The sequence below is a fragment of the Callithrix jacchus genome, chromosome 22, assembly GCF_049354715.1.
Source record: "Callithrix jacchus isolate 240 chromosome 22, calJac240_pri, whole genome shotgun sequence".
Taxonomy (NCBI): domain Eukaryota; kingdom Metazoa; phylum Chordata; class Mammalia; order Primates; family Cebidae; genus Callithrix; species Callithrix jacchus.
In genome coordinates this window covers 48,202,535-48,223,628 of record NC_133523.1, presented here as the reverse complement: position 1 = coordinate 48,223,628, position 21,094 = coordinate 48,202,535, and the positions used below count along the sequence as shown (strand labels likewise).

The 21,094-nt window shown below is 55.9% G+C and overlaps 1 protein-coding gene and 1 long non-coding RNA gene across 7 annotated transcripts; one reads left to right on the top strand and one right to left on the bottom strand.

The window, feature by feature from the left end:
- The first annotated feature begins 181 nt into the window (after positions 1–181).
- Positions 182–5,244, top strand: LOC118150090 (uncharacterized). The gene is made up of 4 exons (XR_004737939.3): positions 182–1,809; positions 1,998–4,413; positions 4,575–4,676; positions 5,109–5,244. It is a non-coding gene; the product is annotated as an uncharacterized LOC118150090 (long non-coding RNA).
- Positions 3,073–11,062, bottom strand: KMT5C (lysine methyltransferase 5C). Of its 6 annotated transcripts, XM_078360919.1 has the most exons (10): positions 10,995–11,062; positions 9,841–9,946; positions 8,921–9,173; positions 8,588–8,753; positions 8,138–8,247; positions 7,215–7,378; positions 7,063–7,082; positions 5,100–5,236; positions 4,445–4,632; positions 3,073–4,227 (listed from the first exon to the last, which is right to left on the bottom strand). In XM_078360919.1, the coding sequence occupies exons 3-10, from the start codon at positions 9,028–9,030 to the stop codon at positions 3,731–3,733; spliced, it is 1,392 nt and encodes a 463-aa protein (XP_078217045.1). In that variant the 5' UTR covers positions 9,031–9,173; positions 9,841–9,946; positions 10,995–11,062; the 3' UTR covers positions 3,073–3,730. The 6 variants fall into 6 exon arrangements, with proteins under 6 accessions (XP_078217045.1, XP_078217048.1, XP_078217044.1 ...); XM_078360922.1 differs by lacking the exon at positions 9,841–9,946 and having other exon boundaries at positions 8,342–8,753; positions 10,809–11,062; XM_078360918.1 differs by lacking the exon at positions 9,841–9,946 and having other exon boundaries at positions 10,809–11,062.
- Positions 11,063–21,094: the final 10,032 nt, after the last annotated feature.

Here is a 21,094-nt window from a genome sequence, read left to right as displayed (position 1 = left end):
GCAGTGTCTGGAGACATTTTTGGCTGGGACGGAGGGATGCTCCTGGTATCTAGTGGGTGAAGATCAGGGCAGCTGCTGCAGTGCACAAGACGGGCCCCGCCCAGAAACACCAGCTTGGCACACAGCCGGGAGGCCGGGAAGCCCCATCGCCAGTTTTTTTTTCCTTTTTTTTTAAAGAGACGGGTTTTCACCACGTTGGCCAGGTTGGTCTCGATCTCTTGACCTCGTGATCCACTTGCCTTGGCCTCCCAAAGTGCTGGATTACAGGCATGAGCCACTGTGCCCGGCCAGTTTTTTTTTTTTTTTTTAAGATAGTTTCACCCTTGTTGCCCAGGCTGGAGTACAATGACACGATCTCGGCTCACCCAAAACCTTGGCCTCCCAGGTCAAGCGATCCTCCTGCCTCAGCCTCTTGAGTGTCTGAGATTACAGGCATTTGCCACCACACCCAGCTAATTCTGTATTTTTAGTAGAGATGGGGTTTCTCCATGTTGGTCAGGCTGGTCTCGAACTCCCGACCTCAGGCGATGCACCTGCCTCAGCCTCCCAAAGTGCTGGGATTACAGGCATGAGCCACCGTGCCTGGCACACCACTGGTTTTTAGCCCTTTTTGTTTTTGTGGGGCATAGAGACTCATGAGACTGTGATGAATGTTCTGAATGCCTGGAAAAAACGTGCATGTGAATATGTGCTCTCAACATTTAACACGATTTCAAATGGTCGGGCGCGGCGGCTCACACCTGTAATCCCAGCACTTTGGGAGGCCGAGGCGGGTGGATCACGAGGTCAAGAGATCGAGACCATCCTGGTCAACATGGTGAAATACTGTCTCTGCTAAAAATACAAAAAATTAGCTGGGCATGGTGGCGCATGCCTGTAATCCCAGCTACTCAGGAGGCTGAGGCAGGAGAATTGCCTGAACCCAGGAGGCGGAGGTTGCGGTGAGCCGAGGTCGTGCCATTGCACTCCAGCCTGGGTAACAAGAGCGAAACTCCGTCTCAAAAATAATAAATAAAATAAAACAAGATTTCAGAAGGCTCTTGGAAGTTCCAGTGTCCACCTATGAATCCTCAGCTAAGAATCCCTGCTTGCTGCCCTCCAACTGCTGTGGCAGTAGCACCTGAATTTCAGAAACAAAAGGCCAGATGCAGTGGGTCACACCTGGAATCCTAGCACTTTGGGAGATGGAGGCAGGAGGATCCCTTGAGCTCAGGAGTTCCTGACCAGCCTGAGCAATGTAGTGAGACATGATTTAAAAATTAGCTTGATGTGATGGCAGGTGCCTATGGTCCCAGCTACTCCGGAGGCTGACACAGCAGAATCGCTAGAATCCAGGAGGCAGAGGTTGCAGTGAGCTGAGCTGGCGCCACTGCACTCCAGCCTGAGTGACAGAGCGGGACCCTGTCTCAAAAAAAAAAAAAAGGAAAGACAGGAACGGCTTGGCTTTGGCTCATTCAGAGACACATCCTTGGGGACTGCCACAGGAGCCATGTCTCTACCGTTTGATGACATGGAGCTCTGTCCCTCCTTACTTTTAACATGAGAAAGAAAACAGCATTTAGCAGGATTTGCATTGTAACAAAGAGGAATTTTCTCCCTGTAAAAGAAATAGAACAGGCTGTATTATCCAATGTATATAGATGTGTTTTAAAGTTCTCAACAACTCCCTTACCTCCACCTCGCAGGCCCACTGCTCAGGTGCTCATATGGGTCTCACTGTGTCCTCCCCCCGCCCACCGCTTGCTCCCTCTCCACCAGGACCAAGGAGGGCTTCCTGATATCTGCAGCCTCGCCTCATCCACCTCCACGGTAAGCTTGTTCAAGACTGGAGGATATGGAGGTGCACACGGGGGGGGACCTGGAGCCAGCAGGTGACCTGTAGCTGCCCAAGTGAGATGGGCTCTGTGGCCCCAGTGAGAAAATTGTCTGTGAGATGCTGGGGGTACCTGGGACCAGGGAGTGCTCTCGGCCACTGTTACTTCCTTTTGCAAAACAAGATTACAGGGAGAGAGTTAGGATGTCCTGGCAAAATCCAGATACTGGGTTGGACCTGAAGAAACAAGATTCATCGTCCTGGCCTCACACACGAAGCCCAGGATGCTGCAGTGGAGGAAGGTCCCACCAGGGCTGCCTCCCCCAGGCAGCCCCAATCCCCACTCAGCCAGGCCCCCACCAGCTTCTCTGTTTGCACTGAGGTATGTGTGGGGGGGCACCTGATTAAGAAGTGTGAGAAGGGCCCTGAAGTCCTCACGTGGCCTTGGGCAAGTCCCTCTGCTTGCTAAACCCTGCTGACCTCACCTGGAAAATGGGAGAACCCCTTAATGGCCCTGAAGGCATTTGTTTTTTTAATCTTGAGACTGAGTCTCGCTCTGTCACCCAGGCTGGAGTGCAGTGGCACATGGTTGGCTCACTGCAACCTCTGCCTCCTGGGTTCAAGCGAGTCTCCTGCCTCAGCCTCCCAAATAGCTGGGACTAACCTAATTTTGTTTTTTTTTTGAGACAGAGTCTTGCTCTGTTGCCAGGCGCCAGGCTGCAGTGCAGTGATGGAATCTCAGTTCACTGCAACCTCCACCTCCCAGGTTCAAGCAATTCTCCTGCCTCAGCCTCCTGAGTAGCTGGGACTACAGGCGCCCGCCACCCGGCCTGGCTAATTTTTGTATCTTTTAGTAGAGACAGATGATCTTAATCTCTTGACCTCCTGATCTGCCCACCTCAGCCTCCCAAAGTGCTGGGATTACTGGTGTGAGCCACCTCGCCCGGCCTAATTTTTCTGTCTTTTTAGTAGAGACAGGGTTTTACCATGTTAGCCAGGATGGTGTCAATCTCCTGCCCTCATGATCCGCCCGCCTCAGCCTCTCAGGGTCTAAAAGCATTTTTACAAGCACAGCCTGAATGGTGACAGGGTTCCATACTCAGTCCTCCCCAGTCCGTCACCCTCTCAAATCCCTCTCTCACTGCTCTCAGCGCTGCAGGCCTGCGTTGCCTCCTCCACTCTCCCCAGCACAGCTGAGGGTCTCACCCTCCTGACATCCCTTCAAAACATAAGCCAAAACAGAAAACTGCCAAGAGTGCTACTTATAACAAGGTTTTAATAAAATAAAAAGTTCAAGTGCTTCCAATCCCCCAACATACTCCTTTCTGGCGTGGGGGAGGGGAGGGAGCCCCCCACCCCAATAGCACCAGGGATAGCACCATAGAAAGATGAGGTCGCACCCGGCCTCCCTGAGACCCATGGGGGTGGTGAGGAGGACGTGCCCCCAGACATCCCCCACCCTTCCCCCTACCGCAGACAGTTGCAGAGCTGAGAGCGAACCCAGTCCCCTTCCTGGGGCAGTCTCTGGGGAGTGCAACCCCTAGGTCATTTCTACCTCCTCCTGAGGCCTGGACTTCTGGGGAGATGCCATGGGTGGCCCCTGCCCCCTATGGCTTTGCTCCCTGGGGAGGAAGGGGCTGAGGGAGTCGGGTGGCTCCTGCAGTCCTGAGGCTGGGGCAGGGGTGGGGAGGGCAGCAAATGGCCAGGGCTCCCTGTGGGGGTGGCTCAGGGGTCAGCAGTCACAAAGGGTCAGGGGTCAGCTCCCTGGGGGTGTCCACACCAGCCCTGCTCCAGGGTCAGAGCTGTGCTGTGGTCAAGGGTTAGCTCCCTCACAGAGGCCCAAGGGCTCCTTCTGGAAGTCCTGGGGTGGCCAGGAGAGAGACTCTCCCTCCCTGCTGGGCATCTCTGTCTGGTCTGTCACAGCGCTTCACCGTCGACATCCAGGTCGATGGAGCCGTGGCTGACCACCAGCCGTAGGCGCTTGGGTGGGGAGAAAGGGGCGAAGGCAAGGGCTTGTTTGGGGATCAGGATGGGGGGGCCTAGGGTCCCAGCAGGGGCTGGGGTGACTGGTGGGGTTGGGGACAGGCGGTGAAGGTCCACACGCACCACGTAAGGCAGCCCATAGCGCCGGGCCCAGTGCCAGTCATGCTGGGGGCCCCAGTGGGTGCGGGGAGGCTGGCCCAGGGCCACCAGGGCCTCTCCTCCTAGGCGGCAGTGGGGGCCACAGCCTCCCCATTGGTGCAGGGAGACTTGGGCATTGTAGGGGGTGGACAGCACTGGGGCCCTCCGGGGCCGGGGACGTCGGCGCTTCCGGGGCCGCACTCGGGGCTGGGGCTGAGGCAGCCACTGGAGCCAGAGGGGTGAGGTGTCTGGGCGGGCACTGCAGGGTGGCAGGCGCAGGGGCTGGCAGGCAGCTATGAAGGCCCAGGTGGCAGGGAGGAGAAACAAAGGAGAGGCAAAGTCAGTGCAAGCGGGTACTCCCAGGACATGGAGGCAGCGCTGCCCAGCACCCCCCAGAGGAATGCGCAGACGGAACAGGCAGAACCTGGCAACCGCAACAGCGAGGCCTGCCGCCCCCCAGGCAGAGAGATAGGAGACAGGTGAGCAGCAGTGGATGGGGGAGGGGCTCACCGCAGAATGGGTCCCGGCGCAGCGAGGACAGGTGTGCGCAGGCCCGAGGGCCCCGCAGGCCCTGCCAGCTGCTGCTGTCTAGGCCTTGCTGCAGCCGCCGCTTGGTCTCACGCAGCTGGTACTTGTCCAGGGGCCGTGGTGGCAATGCAGGCTCCCTAGGCCTCGTTCGGAAAGCTCCTTCACCTTTCCTGGGAGACCGGGTGAACGGGAGCTGAGGCCGAGTGAAGGGAAGGTGAGTCCAAGTGGAGGGGAGGGGAGGCCGGGTGGAGGGAGGAGAGGCCGGGTGGAGGGAAGGGGAGGCCGGGTGAATGGGAGCTGAGGCCAGGCGGAGGGAGGGGAGGCCGGACGGAGGGGAGCTAAGGCCGGGCGGAGGGAGGGGAGGCTGGGTGAACAGGAGCTGAGGCCGAGTGAAGGGAAGGGGAGGCCGGGTGAACGGGAGCTGAGGATGGGTGAAGGGAAGGGGAGGCCAAGTGGAGAGAAGGGAAGGCTGGGGGGAGGGGAGGGGAGGCCAGGCGGAGGGGAGATTCAAGGCTGGGGTTGGACACACTCAGGGATGGGCCTCAAGGGTGCATTTCCAGGCTCAAGGACTCCAGACGCCTGGGGCAGACAGCCTGTCCCGAACCACCCCCCTCCCCCGCCTCTCTCCCGCCCTCACCTTTCACAGGTGTAGCATTCACAGTGCTCATTCTTCTCACCAAAGAAGCCCTCGCCATAGAAGCACGTCACCTCATCCCCTGGCTCAATGTCACGGAGCACCTTCACGCAGGCTGCATTCCCGTCTGCGGGCACAAACTGAGGGCCAAGCCTACTCAGTGCCAGGACCTGGGCCCAGGGGAGGACTGACCCATTCCCCATGCCTGGCCAGGCACCCGGGGCCTGAGTGTCCTCTCCTGGAATGGGGCGACAGCTGAGCCCCAAAAAGTGCCATTCCAAGGCGGCTGCCCTGCCCGGGGCCTGTCCTTTGCCTATAGCCCCTAGACAGTCCACCCACTGGCTGGTTTCCATGCCCCCTGCAGGACAATGATCTAACCTGACCTTCTGGCAGCGTGCAGTGCCAGCAGTGGTGACCACTCCCTCTGGCCTCTGTGGTCTGAAGCCAAGCCCCACCTCCTCTGCCACACCCAAGCCCCTCCTGTCCTCAGCTGCCTGCTCCCCCTGCAAGGCCACCTCCCATTCTGCCTCCACTCCGCAGCCCAATCCGTGTGCTCTGGCCCTGCCTTTGGGATCATTCACCCAGGTGCTGTTCCACAGGCCCCACACAGCCACTAACCCTGCCTAGGAGGGGCATGACCACTCTCCACCCAAGTGTCCACCTACCCATCCGCTCCAGCTTGACACTTGTCTGGGAGTGGCCTCGTCACCTGCCTACCTGATGGTCCCCAGCACAACCAGCCACTGCCTCCTGAGTGTACCACCTCCTGCACCCTCGTCTTCCTCCCATCCCTGAGACCCCTGTGGGGTTAGCCCCTCATCACCTGTTTGTGGCCACCCTGCCTCCAGCCTCTCCCCTTCCTGCCAAGCCTCCTGCACCTGGGCCTCCAGGGTGATCTAAAAACCAAGCCTCCCATTATACACCATGGGGGGAGTATGTGGCACCCTGGCCCAGGCCACAAAGCCTTGCTGCCCAACCAAAGCTGTCACTAGGCACCCCCAGCCCTCTGGTGTGCCATGTCCTGTTAGACGCCCTCCTTTGCCCCCAATTTCTCCCAGGGAAATTCTGCTCCTCCTCAGTGCCCAGCATGGCATTGCTTCTGTGAAGCCAGATGGATCTGGCTTGCTGGCAAGCTGGCCGCTCTCTCCTGTGCTAAGGTGACTGGTGAACTCGCCCTGCAGAGTGTCTCCGAGGGCTGCCTTTTGACTCCATCCCCACAGTGTCTGTGGGTGGTGCCAGATCAGGCCCCAACTTTGCTGTCCAAAACCCTCCGGCACACTTGTCTGGCCTGCAGAGCCCCTGGGCAGATCCTCAGCGGCCCCATCTGAGACGAGGACCCATGGCCAGGGCGGCATAGCCAGGACCCCACCTCAGTTCTGACTTTGGAGCCAAAGACCTGGATCCCCTTGTCATGCCTCCCGGGGTGCCCCACCGAGGTCTGCGCTCCAGAGGGTGCCCCCTCAATGCCTTCCTGGAGCCAACCCTCCTCACTCCTTCCACTTCCCAGCTACAGGACAACTAGCATCGTCTCCTCAGTCTGTCTGGACACCATCCTGAGTCCTAGGCCCGGGGATCTCTGGCCTCACTGCTCTTGCCACCACAGCGGCCTGTGTTCTTCCCTGCAAGACTGGAGGGTCCCCAGCACAGGCCCCTGCCTCCCTGTCCCCACACTCCCTGCTCAAACTGGCACAGCTCCCAGCTTGGTTTTCAGAGAAGATGGCCAGCAGCTGGCAGCCAGGGTTCCAGTGGGACTGCACAGAAAGCCAGGCAACAGTGGCCACTGGAGCCCCTTCCTCCTCTGCAGCAGCCTTGTGACCAAACACCCATTCTGCCCCTTCCAGGGTCGGTGGGAAGCCATGGAGATATGGGACAGCATTTGGCTCTTGATTGACCAAAAGGTCCCTGCCCCGGGCCACAGGTGCCTTCCTTCCTGAAGGCCTGCTCCTCCCCAGTCCCAGGGTCTCACCTTGCAGTTGGGTTTGCAGTCTGGATCCAGTCAGGGCAAGAGAGAGAAGAGAGGTGGGTGAGCTCAGGAGCCCAGTCACAGAGCCCTCCCACTACACCCCTCCAGCCCCGCCTGGCCCCACTCGTCCTGCCCATCCACCTGCCTGCCCTCACCATGGTTGATGAAGGCGGCGGGGCCCAGCCACAGCTGAGCACTCCGCTTGCGGGTGGAGTACATGATGCTGAAGTCATTCTCGCCGGCCCTCAGCAGCCCCTCGTCTGCCTCCCGCAGCTCTGCAATGCAGCCCACCAGCAGCTCCAGCTTCTCATTCTTCTTCCTGCCAAGAGGCCAGCGGGCAGGGCTGTGAGCAGTGCATGGCCGTCGGGGAACTGGGGCACAGAGGCACCCGGGAGGCAGGGACCCCTGTGTGCTGCTTGCTGCCGGTTGATCCTTCTTCCATGTCTCTCTCTCCTTCCTTCCCTCCTGGGGGGGCTTCCCTGCTCCAGCCCACAGCCTCACAGGACCCTTCAGCTGAAAGCCTTCAGGATAGCACATACACAGCAGATACAGCCCCATCCCCTCTCCTCGCTCTCACAGCACCTCCTGCCCCCAACTCCCTCCTGCCAAGACCTCCTTCTACTCGCCACACCGGACCCTCAGCCTGGTGCTTCCCCTCAGTGTCAGCCTTGCCCTGGGAGCAACTCTCATTCCCAGCACTTCTGGAATGAGCTTGGACCAGCTGGGACCAGCAGCTGCACGTTGACTTGTCTGCCACCCGCCTCCTCACCGGACTGTGAACCCCGCAGGGGCAGGGTCTCCTCACCATACTCAGGTGGGGGCTCAGATCACGATGAGGTAAGGACAGCCTCAACAGAAGCCTAGTTCTTTCACGGAAGCCCCAAGAACCCTGGGGTCACACCTGGGGTTTCCTGCTCAGCAGCACCAGGGTAGCCACAAAGGTCTTCTGGGATTAGCCTTGCCACCCTCCTACGATGCCCAGAGGACCAGCCCCTGCTCTTTTCCCTGGTTGGCCTGTCCACGAACAGGGCTCTCTTGTCCCCTCCGAGGAAACCCAGAGGAAGTCCTGCCCCCTTACCAAGCACGAGTGGACACAATCTTGGCCCCGTTGGTCTCCATGGAGTATCGCGTGCAGGGCAGGATGGCAAAGCCACTTTCTGGCAGGAAGGCACGGAGGTAGCGATAGACCTGGTGAGGGTGAGGGTGGGGCTGAGGAGGCGGGGCAGGGGCATCGTCTGCCCCCTCTCTCCAGGACTCTAGGCTTGCTCTGCCACTGACTCACTGTGTGGTCTCAGGGGCCCCACGTCCCCTCTTGGGGCCTCAGTGTCCTCATCCATCAAACGAAGAGGTTGGACTCCATCTCAGAGGGAGGGACCCCCCAACTCTCCTCTCCTAGGATTCTCTGAGCCTTGCCTCAGATGGTCCCAAGGGCTGCGCTGAGGGGCTCTAGAGCGTCTGCCAGGCGGGGCCAGGCCGGGTGAGCGGGAAGGACACGCGGCGAGGGCAGGGGAGGGGAGGGCTCCCTCACGTGGGTCTTGAGGGCAGCCTCCTGCCGCGGGCCCCGGCTCTGGAAGTAGTGGGTCATCCAGCCTCCCAGCGTCAGGGCCCGGTACGCAGCCTCCAGGTCCCGCTGCCTCAGGAAAGCTTCCAGCGCTGAGCGCAGGTGGTGCTGTCGCCGCAGGGGGGGCACAGGGCTGGGGGAGAGGCATGCCTGGGTCCCAGGGCCTTTCCGGGCCCCGGCCCCAACCCCCACTTGGAGCTGAGGGGAGGACCAGGCTGAGAAGCGGGCTGAGGGATGGCCGTGGTACGAGGGGAGGGGTCCTGACCCCTCGGGCCCACCCTCACCCCCAGGCAGCCTCACCTGACATTCATCTTATGGGTGCGGAAACCGAGGTAGGGGTCTAGGACGAGGCTGGTGGCCAGGTCGTCGTTCTCACACAGTTCTCGTGCTGTCACTCTGTCGGGCCCCATGGTACCCCTCGGACCATGCTGCCTCTGGCAGAGAGCAGGGGCAGGTGAGGGCAAGGCGGGTGTGGGGAGCCTGGCTTGGTGCTGACTCCACTCCTACGCTACTCAGAAGCGGTGGGGGATGCTGGCGAGCCCCAAGACCTCATCTGCAAAATGGGGAGAAAAGCAGTGCTGACTTCGCCAGACTGCTGGCAAAGATGGAACGCAGCAAGTACTTCTGAGAGTGGGGAAACCCAGAGTGATGTCAGTCATCACCTTAGCGTCTCTATCCCCTCTCCTTCTGCAGCGCAGACTACAGCCCCCACGTGCAAACGGCACCAGGCACACCCATGCAATGTGCACAGAGACACCCTCCACACACATATCTCTACCGGCCCAGGAAAGGCTGACTGGCAGCCAGGATCACCCTAAAGGCTTAGCACCGTGGGGAGCGGCTTCACCTCTAGCCCTCAAGGAGGAAAAGTCAAAGCTTCCCGCCAGCCGGAGGTCCCGCCCTCCACCCCCACCGCGGCCCTGCCTCGGTCTCCGCCCCCTGCCTCCCCGGCAGCCTCCGGGAGTGGTCGGGAGGCTCCGGGTGAAACCCCAGGCAGCGTGAGGGGGGTGTGGGGAGGGAGAGCATGGGGAGGGATCCCAGCACCTGCTCCCTCTCCAAGGATTCCAGGGGAGGGGGGCTCAGAGGACAAAAGCAGGGGTGGGGAGGCAGCACAGGTCAGCATGTACAAACAAATTTTTTTAAAGAGCAAGGAAAGAACTGAGAGGAAGAAAACAACCCAAAACCCCAACGCGGACAGACGGCCAGTCGTGTCCCCGCACCAGGTCGCCCAAGGCTCATCTGCGCCCGGGAGAAAATGAGACCGGGCAGGGCAAGGAGCGGGAGCTGCAGAGACGGCGGCAGAGGGGTCGGGAACAGACTGGGAGGCTGCGGGAGAGAAAGAGGGGGCGCTGCAGGAGGGCGCCGGGGACGGCGGGGGAGCTGGAAAGGAGGCTGGGGGCAAAGACAGAGACGCACAGTGGTGGGGACGGCAGGGGACCGCGGGAGGGAGAAGGCTGCAGCCCGGCCTGGGGGTGCCCAGAGGATGTGAGGAAGGGATGGGGGTGCCAGGAAGGACAGAGACAGGGGGAAGGCCTAGAGACCCAGGGAGGAACAAGACGGGGGACGGCAAAGTGCCTGGGCGTCCAGTGAGTGAGGGGCCGGAGAGGGCAGACAGCGACCCCGGGAACCAGACAGGGCTTTGTGGGGTCCTGAGGGACCCCGGAAAGGGAGACCCTAGGGAAGGACCTGGGTAGGCGGTGAAAGCCCAGGGCAAGGGACCTGGAGGGTCAGAGGCCGACCTCAGGGTCCAGAGAGAACGAGGAGAGGGACAGGGGGTCAGCGAGAGGTTCTGGGGCACAGAGAGACCTAGAGTGTGCAGGAGGAGGCCTGGAGGGTGGGGGGAGGTCAGGTATTGGCCCTGGGGGTGCAAGGAGGGCGCAGGGGCGAGAAAGGGGTCAGGAAGGCCCTGGGGGTGCAGGGAGGGCGCAGGGGCGAGAAAGGGGACAGGGAGGCCCTGGGGGTGCGGGGAGGGCTCAGGGGCGAGAAAGGGGACAGGGAGGTCCTGGGGGTGCGAGGAGGGCGCAGGGGTGAGAAAGGGGACAGGGAGGTCCTGGGGGTGCAGGGAGGCCCTGGGGGTGCAGGAAGAGGCCTGGAGGGCGAGGTCAGGGGTGCAGGAGGCGGCCTGAGGGTGCAGGGAGGGCCGTGGACGTGATAAGGGAGTCAGGAAGAGGCCCGGGTGAGAACGCACAGGGAGGAGGCTGCGATGCTGCGGAGCCCGAGGCCTGGCGAGGGGACAGGAGACGTGGGCGCCTGGACACGAGGAGGGGCCGGGCGGGGTGGGGGGCAGTCGGGGCAGGGAGCAACTGGAAGCCAAGGCGGCGCGGGGCTGGGGCCGTCAGGGGGCTCAGAGGTCGGGCCCCGCGCCGCCCCTCACCCGCTTCTCCTCCTCTTCAGGCGCCCGCGCCGCCGCCGCCAACACCTCCCACTGCCTCCTTCAGCTCTAGTCAAACACTGTCGCCGCACCTCCCATCTGATCGCTGGGCCCGCCCCGCCAAGGCCACTGAGGCTTTCTATTGGCTAAAGCCACCGCCACTCCTCCGTTGCTATGAAGCTCACGGTCCTCTCATTGGCCAAGCCCCACTCTTTCCCTCCCCACCAGTCCTTCGTCAGTGCCCGATAAAATCCCGCCACGCCCCCGCTTCCGTCAAACGCCGCGTACTCTTGCGAGTGGCTCACATCGCTGTCCTTCAGCCGCTGCCCTGGAGACTTGTCCCGCCTCCTGCCCCCACTGAAGCCCGAAATGGACGCACTCATTGGCCGAAAGCGCAGTCGCTCCCGGCGAAATTCGGATTGGGTCGGGTTATTCAGGTCCAAGTGGAAAGAGGGCGGGCTCTGCCAGCTCCGGTAGTCGTATGTGATTGGCTGGCATTGGGACAGCCCCTCTTTCCATTAGCTATAGCCTCCGTCCATCAACCATAGAGTCGCGGCCTCCTTATTCTCTTTCTCCTAGGAAAGCTTCTGCCGCAGGAGGGAGAAAGCCAGAGCTGGGCGTGAGGGAGGCGGGGAATGCGCGCGCACCGCCGTCCCTCTCCCCTCCCGCCCCTCGAGGCCTGTGGTTGCCAAGGCGACGAAACTTTATTGACAGCTCTACCTGGCTACAAAGGGCTCCCCAGTCTCTCTCCCTCCCAGACTACTGTCTCTTTCCCTCCCTTCCCGATTACGCCGTTTCGTTTTGGGAGTATCCACAGGAACTCTGTGGGACTTTCCCGCGATATGAACGGGGTCGGATGGAGGGGAGGCTGAGGGAGGAGTGGGGGCTTTAGAGACAAGCGCTGTCTCTGGGGCGCTCCCCTGGGGCACCCCCTAATTGGGATCACCTCTCCACCTCAACCCTGGAGGCAAACGTAACTAACAATTCATCATAATTACGCCAAGAATAATAAGCTCCACACTCAGAACAGGCGGTCTTTGTTTGCTTGTGTGTTTCTTTCGCCACAGCCATCCTTCGCTTAACCACACTGATACCATCCGAGCAGCGTGCTCAGGCGATGTCGTCATCCTGCCAGCATCCTAGAGCCACTCACTCACTCACACCTACGTGGCAGGGCTGCTGACACCTGGGCTGGAAGGTGGCCCGGGGCTCCCGGGCCACACAGCTGTGCAGCATGTTACTGTCCGGTTACACAATGTAGGCGCTTGTGTGTCTACACATAGAAAAGGTACCGTAAAAATTCGGTATTATAATTTTATAGGATCACCGTCACACATGCAGTCCACCGGGTAGCTATAAATCTTGGGGCCTGGCCGGGCACGGTGGCTCATGCCTGTTAATCCCAGCCAGCACTTTGGGAGGCTGAGGCGGGTGGATCACCTGAGGTTGAGAGTTCAAGACCAGCCTGACCAACATGGAGAAACACCGTCTCTACTAAAAAAAAAAAAAAAAAAAATACAAGTTGGGGAGGGATAGCATGGGAAGAAATGCCAGATGTGGGTGAAGGGGAGGAAGGCAGCAAATCACACTGCCACGTGTGTACCTATGCAACTATCTTGCATGTTCTGCACATGTACCCCAAAGCCTAAAATGCAATTTAAAAAAATAATAATAATAAAAATAAAAATAAAATACAAATTTAGCTGGGCGTGCTGGCACATGCCTGTAATCCCAGATACTCTGGAGGCTGAGGCAGGAGAAGCACTTTAACCTGGGAAGCAGAGGTTGCGGTGAGCCGAGTTCGCACCATTGCACTCCAGCCTGGGCCTCAAGAGCGAAACTCAGTCTCAAAAAAAAAAAAAAAAAAAAAATGGCCCTTCAACAATATTTGGCACAGAGTAGGTGCTTTGTTTTTGGTGTGTGTGTGTCTGTGTCTGTGTCTGTGTGTTTGAGAGGGCGTATCACTCTGTCACCCAGGCTGGAGTGCAGTGGAGTGATTTCAGCTCACTGCAGTCTCCACCTCTCAGGTTCAAATGCTTGTGCGGCCTAAGCCTCCTTAGTAGCTGGGATTACAGGGGTGCCATCATGCCCAGCTAATTTTGGGGGATTTTTTTGTATTTTGGTTTTTTTTTTTTTTTTTTCAAGACGGAGTTTCGCTGTTGTTACCCAGACAGGAGTGCAATGGCACAATCTCAGCTCACTGCAATCTCCTGGGTTCAAGTGTGCTATAGTGGGCCTAGAGTTAGAACCCATTTTATAAGACAAAGCTGTTTTTCCAAAAATAAGTTGTAATGGCTGCCCCATTCTCCTCACAATAACTGCTGACCTTGGCTTCTGTAAACAAAACTGCTAGCTTGCTCTAAAGAATGCCCACCATGAAGAGCTGCTGGCCTTTTTCTTATCAGTAACTGTCTGGCCTTTGCTTATCAATAGTTACCAAAATAAGCTTCTGTAAAGTTGCTTGCCCTGCATCCACTCAGTCCTAAAACCAGGATGTGGTTTTTCAGCTTAAATACGCTGATCCCCCTGAGTTCGGAGCCACGGGCTGGACAGACGTGAGTCCTCCGTGGTCGCCGGCAATAAAGACCCTGCAATTTGGCATACTTTTGTCTTGGCTGATAATACTCGACCCAAATACATCACAAGCAATTCTCCTGCCTCAGCCTCCCGAGTAGCTGGGACTACAGGCACGTGCCACCATGCCCGGCTAATTTTGTATTTTTAGTAGAGACAGGGTTTCACCATGTTGACCAGGATGGTCTCAATCTCTTGACCTCGTGATCCACCCGCCTCGGCCTCCCAAAGTGCTGGGATTATAGGCGTGAGCCACCGCGCCTGGCATATTTTGGGGTTTTTTTCTGAGACAGAGTTCACTCTTGTTGCCCAACCTGGACTGCAATGGTGCGATCTCGGCTCACCACAACCTCCATTTCCCGGGTTCAAGCGATTCTCTTGTCTCAGCCTCTGGAGTAGCTAGGATTACAGGCATGCGACACCACGCCCAACTAATTTTGTTTGTTTGTTTTTAGTTGAGACGGAATTTCACCATATTGGTGAGGCTGATCTGGAACTCCTGACCTCAGATGATCCCCCACCCTCGGCCTCCCAAAGTGCTGGGATGACAGGGGTGAGCCACCATGCATGACCAAGCGCTTTGTATGTACTGAATGAATGTATGAATGACCAACCCATGAGGATGAAGCTGACAGTTTCTGTGTTGCTTCATGACTTTTAGGAAGTGACTTGCCATCTCTGGGCTTTAGGTTTCCATCTATAAAACAAAGACCAGCTGGGTGCGGTGGCTCACGCCTGTAAAATCCCAGCACTTTGGGAGGCCGAGGTAGGTGGATCATGAGGTCAGGTGTTCGAGACCAGCCTGGTCAATATGGTGAAACCCCTTCTCTACTTAAAATACAAAAACTAGCTGGGTGTGTTGGCGTGCACCTGTAGTCCCAGCTACTCAGGAGGCGGAGGCAGAAGAATCGCCTGAACCAGTGAGCTGAGATTGTACCACTGCACTCCAGCCTGGGCGACAGAGCAAGACTCCATTTCAAAAAGAAAAACAAAGACCACACACTTGTTTGGCTTCCGGCTTTCCACCTTTTTCATTCTATTTCTTTCCAACAAGGACTACCCCTAGCCGGGTGCTTTACCTCCCTAATCTGTCCTGAGCTCTGAAATGCCCCTAACCCGGGCATCGCTAAGCGACAGTCGACCACACTTTTCTCAGAACTGTCACTTTGGTCAGGATCATGCCAGCAGAACGGAATCAGCCTGGGGACTTGCCATGCAGCAGCCAGAGGAGACAGAGGTGGACAGAGGTGGCCTCACCAGACCAAGGCATAGCTCACTGGTCATCAGTGGGGAGAGACAGGTGACCAGCTCCAGAAGAGATAAGCAGCCTTACCCAGGGAGGGGAAATGGTAAACAAAAAACTCCATAAAAATCTCAGCTATGCTGGGTGTGGTGGCTCAGGCCTGTAATACCAACACTTTGGGAGGCCAAGGCGGGCTGATCACGAGGTCAGGAGTTCAAGACCAGCCTGACCAACATGGTAAAACACCGTCTCTACTCAAAACACAAAAATTAGCTGGGCATGGTGGTGCACCTGTAATCCCAGCTACTCAGGAGGCTGAGGCAGGAGAATTGCTAGAACCAGGGAAGCGGACGTTGTGGTGAGACAAGATCACACCACTGCACTCCAGCCTAGGCAACAGAACAAGACTCCATCTAAAAATAATAACAGGCCGGGCGCGGTGGCTCATGCCTATAATCCCAGCACTTTGGGAGGCCGAGGCGGGTGGATCACGAGGTCAAGAGATCAAGACCATCCTGGTCAACATGGTGAAAACCCCGTCTCTACTAAAAATACAACAATTAGCTGGGCACAGTGGTGCACGCCTGTAGTCCCAGCTACTCGGGAGGCTGAGGCAGGAGAATTGCCTGCACCCAGAAAGCAGAGGTTGCAGTGAGCCGAGATCGCGCCATTGCACTCTAGCCTGGGTAACAACAGCGAAACTCCGTCTCAAAAAAAAAAAAAATTAATTAATTAATAATTAATAATAATTACAGACTCGCATCTGTAATCCAAGCACTTTGGAGGCCAAGGCGGGCGAATCACTTGAGGTTGGGAGTTCAAGACCAGCCTGACCAACATGGTGAAACCCTGTCTTAAAAAATAATAATAAAAATAAATAAATACATAAATACATAAAATCTCAGCGAGTATGGTGGTGGGCACCTGTAATCCCAGCTACTTGGGAGGCTAAGGCAGGAGAATTTCTTGAACCCAGGAGGCAGAGGCTGCAGTGAGTCGAGATCGAACCACTGTACGCCAGCCTGGTGACAAAGAGACTGCCATCTTGAAAAAACAAAAACAAAAAAACCAGAAAACCTCAGCTAACTGAAAAAGTCACATCAGTGTGTATGAACTGCAGTCCTCCTACTAGTGGGTGGGTGTGCGCTCTAGAGAAACTCTTCCACTTGGAATAAAGACATAAACCCAAGAGTGCTCGCTGTGGCTGTGGTGTGATCTAGCTCACTACAGCCTCGATCTGAGTGGAAGCCGTCCTTCTGCTCCGTCTGAGCAGCTGGGACCACAGACGTGCACCACTACGTCTGCCTAACTTTTTTATTTTTTGTAGAGATGGGGTCTTGCCATGTTGCCCAGGCTGGTCTTGAACTCCTAGGCTGAAGCAATCCTCCTGCCTCAGCCTCCCAAAGTGCTGGGATTCCAGGCATGAGCCACTGTGTCTGGCCCTCTAAGTATACTTATTGTATACTATATATTAATTTATACACACACATAGATCTATGTAGCTATATCAATATACATATATAATTGCACACACACACACACACACACACACACACACACCCCTCATCATTCTCCTGCTCAAAATTCTGCAATTAATTAATACATTGTGGTAGCCTGCTCCCAAAATGGCCTCAATGACCCCCCATCCTCCACTTCTGGGATTCGTATCCTTGTGCAGCTCCTTCCACCTCGAATAGGGCTAAGTTATGTAACCAACAGGATATTGCAAAAATAATGGCGTGTCAAAAGTTAGATCCTAAAAAAACTCTGTGGCTTTCACTTTGCTCTCTCTGGGATGTCCACGTCAAGAGGACATTTCGGTCCAGACGTGGTGGCTCACACCTGTAATCCCAACACTTTGGGAGGCCGAGTGGGTGGGTCCCCTGAGGTTAGGAGTTCAACCTGGCAAACCGCATCTCTACTAAAAATACAAAATAAAAAATTAGCCGGCCGTGGTGGCAGGTGCCTGTAATCCCAGGTATTCAGAAGGCTCAGGCAGGAGAATCGCTGTAACCCAGGGCAGGTGGAGGTGGCAGTGAGTCGAGATTTCGCCACTGCACTCCAGCCCAGGCCAAAGAGCAAAACTCCGTCTCAAAAAAAAAAAAAGAAAGAAAGAAAAGAAAAGAGGGTATTGGAGCCGCCCTGTGGAGAGGTCCATGTGTGGAGGAACTGAAGCTTCAAGCCAGCAGCCAGAGAGGAGCCAAGGCCGCCCGCTAGCTTGTCAGCCGTGTGCTCAGGCCACCCTGGCAATAATCTTCCCATGTGCACCAAGCCTTCAGGAGGCCGTGCAGCCTGGTCCACGCCTTGACGGCCACCTTACAAGCAACCCGAAGCCAGAGTCACTCAGCTAAGCAATTCCTAAATTTGTGAAGCATGAAAACCAGGTGAAGTAAATGTGTATTGCTTTCTGGAATTGCTGTGGTTAATTAGTACACACCTAGATTAAAATCTGACTTTCTTTCTTTCTTTTTTTTTTTTTTGAGACGGAGTTTCGCCCTTGTTACCCAGGCTGGAGTGCAATGGTGCGATCTCTGCTCACCGCAACCTCCGCCTCCTGGGTTCAGACAATTCTCCTGCCTCAGCCTCCTGAGTAGCTGGGATTACAGGCACGCGCCACCGTGCCCAGCTAATTTTTGCATTTTTAGTAGAGACGGGGATTCACCATGTTGACCAGGATGGTCTCGATCTCTTGACCTCGTGATCGACCCACCTCGGCCTCCCAAAGTGCTGGGATTACAGGCGTGAGCCACCGCGCCCGGCTAAATCTGACTTTGTTACAATGGCCTCCTGGCCCTGCCCGGTTTGTCCCCTCATTACCTCTCTCACCTTATCCGGAACAGTTCTCCCCACTGCTCAGCCTGCTAAGGGAGGTCCCATCCAACTCCTCACTGAAAGCCGCACTTTCTGCATTTCAAGGCCTGCCCTGTTCTCTCTGCATGGGAAGGTCTGTGCAAAGATATCTGCAGGGCTCATCTCTCACCTCCCTCGGGTCTCTGCGGAAATGTCACCTCCCCTGGGAGGTTTCACCTGACTGCTCTGACTAGAAGAGTCCACCCACTGCCAGCCAGTGCAGAGCCCCTTGTTCAACAATTATTAAGGGCCAGCCGTGGAGGCTCAGGCCTGTAATCCCAACATTTTGGAAGGTCAAGGCAGGCAGATCACCTGAGGTCAGGAGTTCGAGACCAGACTGACCAGTACAGTGAAACCCCATCTCTACTAAAAATACAGAATTAGCCGGACGTGGTGGCACATGCCTATAATCCCAGCTACTTGGGAGGCTGAGGCAGGAGAATCTCTTGAACCCATGAGGCGAGGTTGCTATAAGCTGAGATGGGTGCCAGTGCACTCCAGTCTGGGTGACAAGAGCAAACTCTGTCTCAAAAAATATATATATTTAAGAATTTTAGGCCGGGCACGGTGACTCACACCTGCAATCCTAGCACTTTGGGAGGCCAAGAGGCCTGGAGTTCAAGACCAGCCTGACCAACATGGTGAAACCCCATCTCTACAAAAGATACAAAAATTAGTTAGTCGTGGTGGCACGTGCCTATAATTCTAGCTACTCTGGAGGCTGAGGCAGGAGAATCGCTTGAACCCGGGAGACAGAGGTTGCAGTGAGCCAAGATGGAGCCACTGCACCCCAGCCTGGATCACAGAGCCAGGCTCCAGCTATTTTTTTTTTTTTTTTAGTAGAGGCAGGGTTTCACCGTGTTGGCCAGGCAGGTCTCGAGCTCCTGACCTCAAGTGATCCGTCCACATCAGACTCCCAAAGCGCTGGGATTACAGGTGTGAGCCTGTTGTGAACTGAACGTGAGCCCGGGAATCTCGTCCAGCGAGAGGGTCCCAAACCTGGAAGAGAGCGTGCGCAGGAAAAAAGGAGAAAGAAAGAGCGGGGTCTGGAGGACTGCGTGAGCTATGCCCAAGCAGCAGTTTTATTTGTGCAGTAGGTTCCATTATATACTTTTCTGCTTAATGTTGTTTACTTCAGATCAAAGCATTTCTCAAATAACAAAAGAAACAGAAAACAATGCTGGGGAACTAGTAAAAGGAACAGCACAAGGTAAGTAAGTTACACCCAGTAAGTAAGTTACTCCCAGTGAATACTTAACAATTGTAAATACTGAAGTGAATATTTTACAACTAATGTAGCAAGGATCCAAAAATGAATACAATGAAGCAGTAAACCATAAGGAGCCGAAAGTGGACACAATGCCTCCCAAGTCCTCATATCCATAAAGTAATGTCTGTTAATTATTTTGAATAGCATAGTCCCTCTCTCAGTTCCTGCTTTCCCTCAGCTGGACTCCCCCAACCGGGTATCTGCGTCTGGGCTCAAGCTCACCGTATGGCGAGGCCTATTTCCTAGGGGCCTCACAAGGGAGTGTTCCCCACAGTTCTCCCTCATGAGCCACTGTGCCTAGCCTAATTTTTTCATTTTTAGAGACAAAATCTTGCTGTGTTGCCAAAGCTGGTCTTGAACTCCTGGGCTTAAGCAATCTTCCCGCCTTGGCTTCCCAAAGTGCTGGGATTACAGACGTGAACTATCACTCCCAACCCTATTTTTAAATTGAGGTAAAATTCACATAGATTCACTCTAGGGCCGGGCACGGTGGCTCACACCTGTAATCCCAGCACTTTGGAAGGTGGAGGTGAACAGATCACCTGAGGTCAGGGGTTTAAGACCAGACTGGCCAACACGGTGAAACCCTGTGTCTACTAAAAATGCAAAAATTAGCTGGGTGTGTTGCACATGCCTATAGTCCCAGCTACTTGGGAGGCTGAGGCAGGAGAATGGCTTGAATCCAGGAGGTGGAGGTTGCAACCAGCTGAGATCCTGCCATTGCACTCCAGCCTGAGCAGGAAGAGCCAGACTCGTTTTCAAAAAAAAAAAAAAAAAAGATTCACTGTAACCATTTGAAAGTTCAATTCGGTGTCATTTAGCACATTCACAATGTTGTGCAATCATCGCCCCTATCTAGTTCCAAAACAGTTTCATAACCCATAAGGAAATTCCAATTAAGCAATCGTTTCTCATCCTCCCCTCCTTCCATCCCTTGCTACCGCTCCTTGCTTGCGGTCTCCATGGGCTTGCGTATGGGTGATCCTTACCCTACATCTCCCAGCTGACCTAACTGGGGTTCTCGAAACTGCATGTGGTCTGTGCCTCTTCCTACCCTTCCCGTCTCTTTCCCCAGTGTCAGACCCATTCACGTCCCAGTCTGATGGCTCTTCCAGCCACTTCTGCTCCTCTATCTTTCACCAAACTCATTCCCACTCAATCTCTTCCCTTTCTCTCTCTCTCTTTCTCTCTTTTTCTGAGATGAAGTTTCGCTCTTGTTGTCTAGGCTGGAATGCAATGCTACAATCTTGGCTCACTGCCACCTCCACTTCCTGGGTTCAAGTGATTCTCCTGCTTCAGCCTCCTGAGTAGCTGGGATTACAGGCACCTGCCACTGTGACCGGTTGATTTTTGTATTCTTAGTAGAAATGGGGTTTCGCCGTATGGGCCAGGCTAGTTTCAAACTCTCGACCTCAGGTGATCCGCCCTCCTCAGCCTCCCAAGCGTGAGCCACCATGCCTGGCCTATTTATTTATTTATTATTATTGTTTTCTTTCTGAGACGAACTCTCACTCTGTAGCCCAGGCTGGAGTGCAATCTCAGCTCACTGCAACCTCCGCCTCCTGGGTTCAAGTGATTCTCCTGCCTCAGCCTCCTGAGTAGCTGGGATTACAGGCACCCACCACCGTGCCCAGCTAATTTTTTGTATTTTTAGTAGAGACAGGGTTTCACCATGTTGACCAGGATGGTCTCGATCTCTTGACCTTGTGATCCACTCGTCTTGGCCTCCCAAAGTGCTGGGATTACAGGCATGCGTCACCACGCCCAGCTAATTTTTGCATTTTTTTTCTTTTCTTTTTTTTTGAGACAGAGTTTCGCTCTTGTTACCCAGACTGGAGTGCAATGGCGCGATCTCGGCTCACCGCAACCTCCACCTCCTGGGTTCAGGCAATTCTCCTGCCTCAGCCTCCTGAGTAGCTGGGACTACAGGCACGTGCCACCATGCCCAGCTAATTTTTAGTAGAGACGGGGTTTCACCATGTTGACCAGGATGGTCTCGATCTCTTGACCTTGTGATCCACTCGTCTTGGCCTCCCAAAGTGCTGGGATTACAGGCGTGAGCCACCGCGCCCGGCTTTTATTTTTTTTTGAGCTGGAGTTTTGCTCTTGCTGCCTAAGCTGCAGTGCAATGGCGCGATCTCGGCTCACCACAACCTCTGCTTCCTG

What these genes read in the sequence shown, in the direction of transcription:
- KMT5C (XM_078360918.1), bottom strand. Translation starts at nt 9,030, where the DNA reads ATGGGGCCCGACAGAGTGACAGCACGAGAACTGTGTGAGAACGACGAC. An exon ending in ACCCATAAGATGAATGTCAG is followed by an intron (nt 8,754 to 8,920) that starts GTGAGGCTGCCT and finishes CCTCTCCCCCAG; the next exon opens with CCCTGTGCCCCCCCTGCGGC. An exon ending in ATTGTGTCCACTCGTGCTTG is followed by an intron (nt 7,379 to 8,137) that starts GTAAGGGGGCAG and finishes GCCTCTTGGCAG; the next exon opens with GAAGAAGAATGAGAAGCTGG.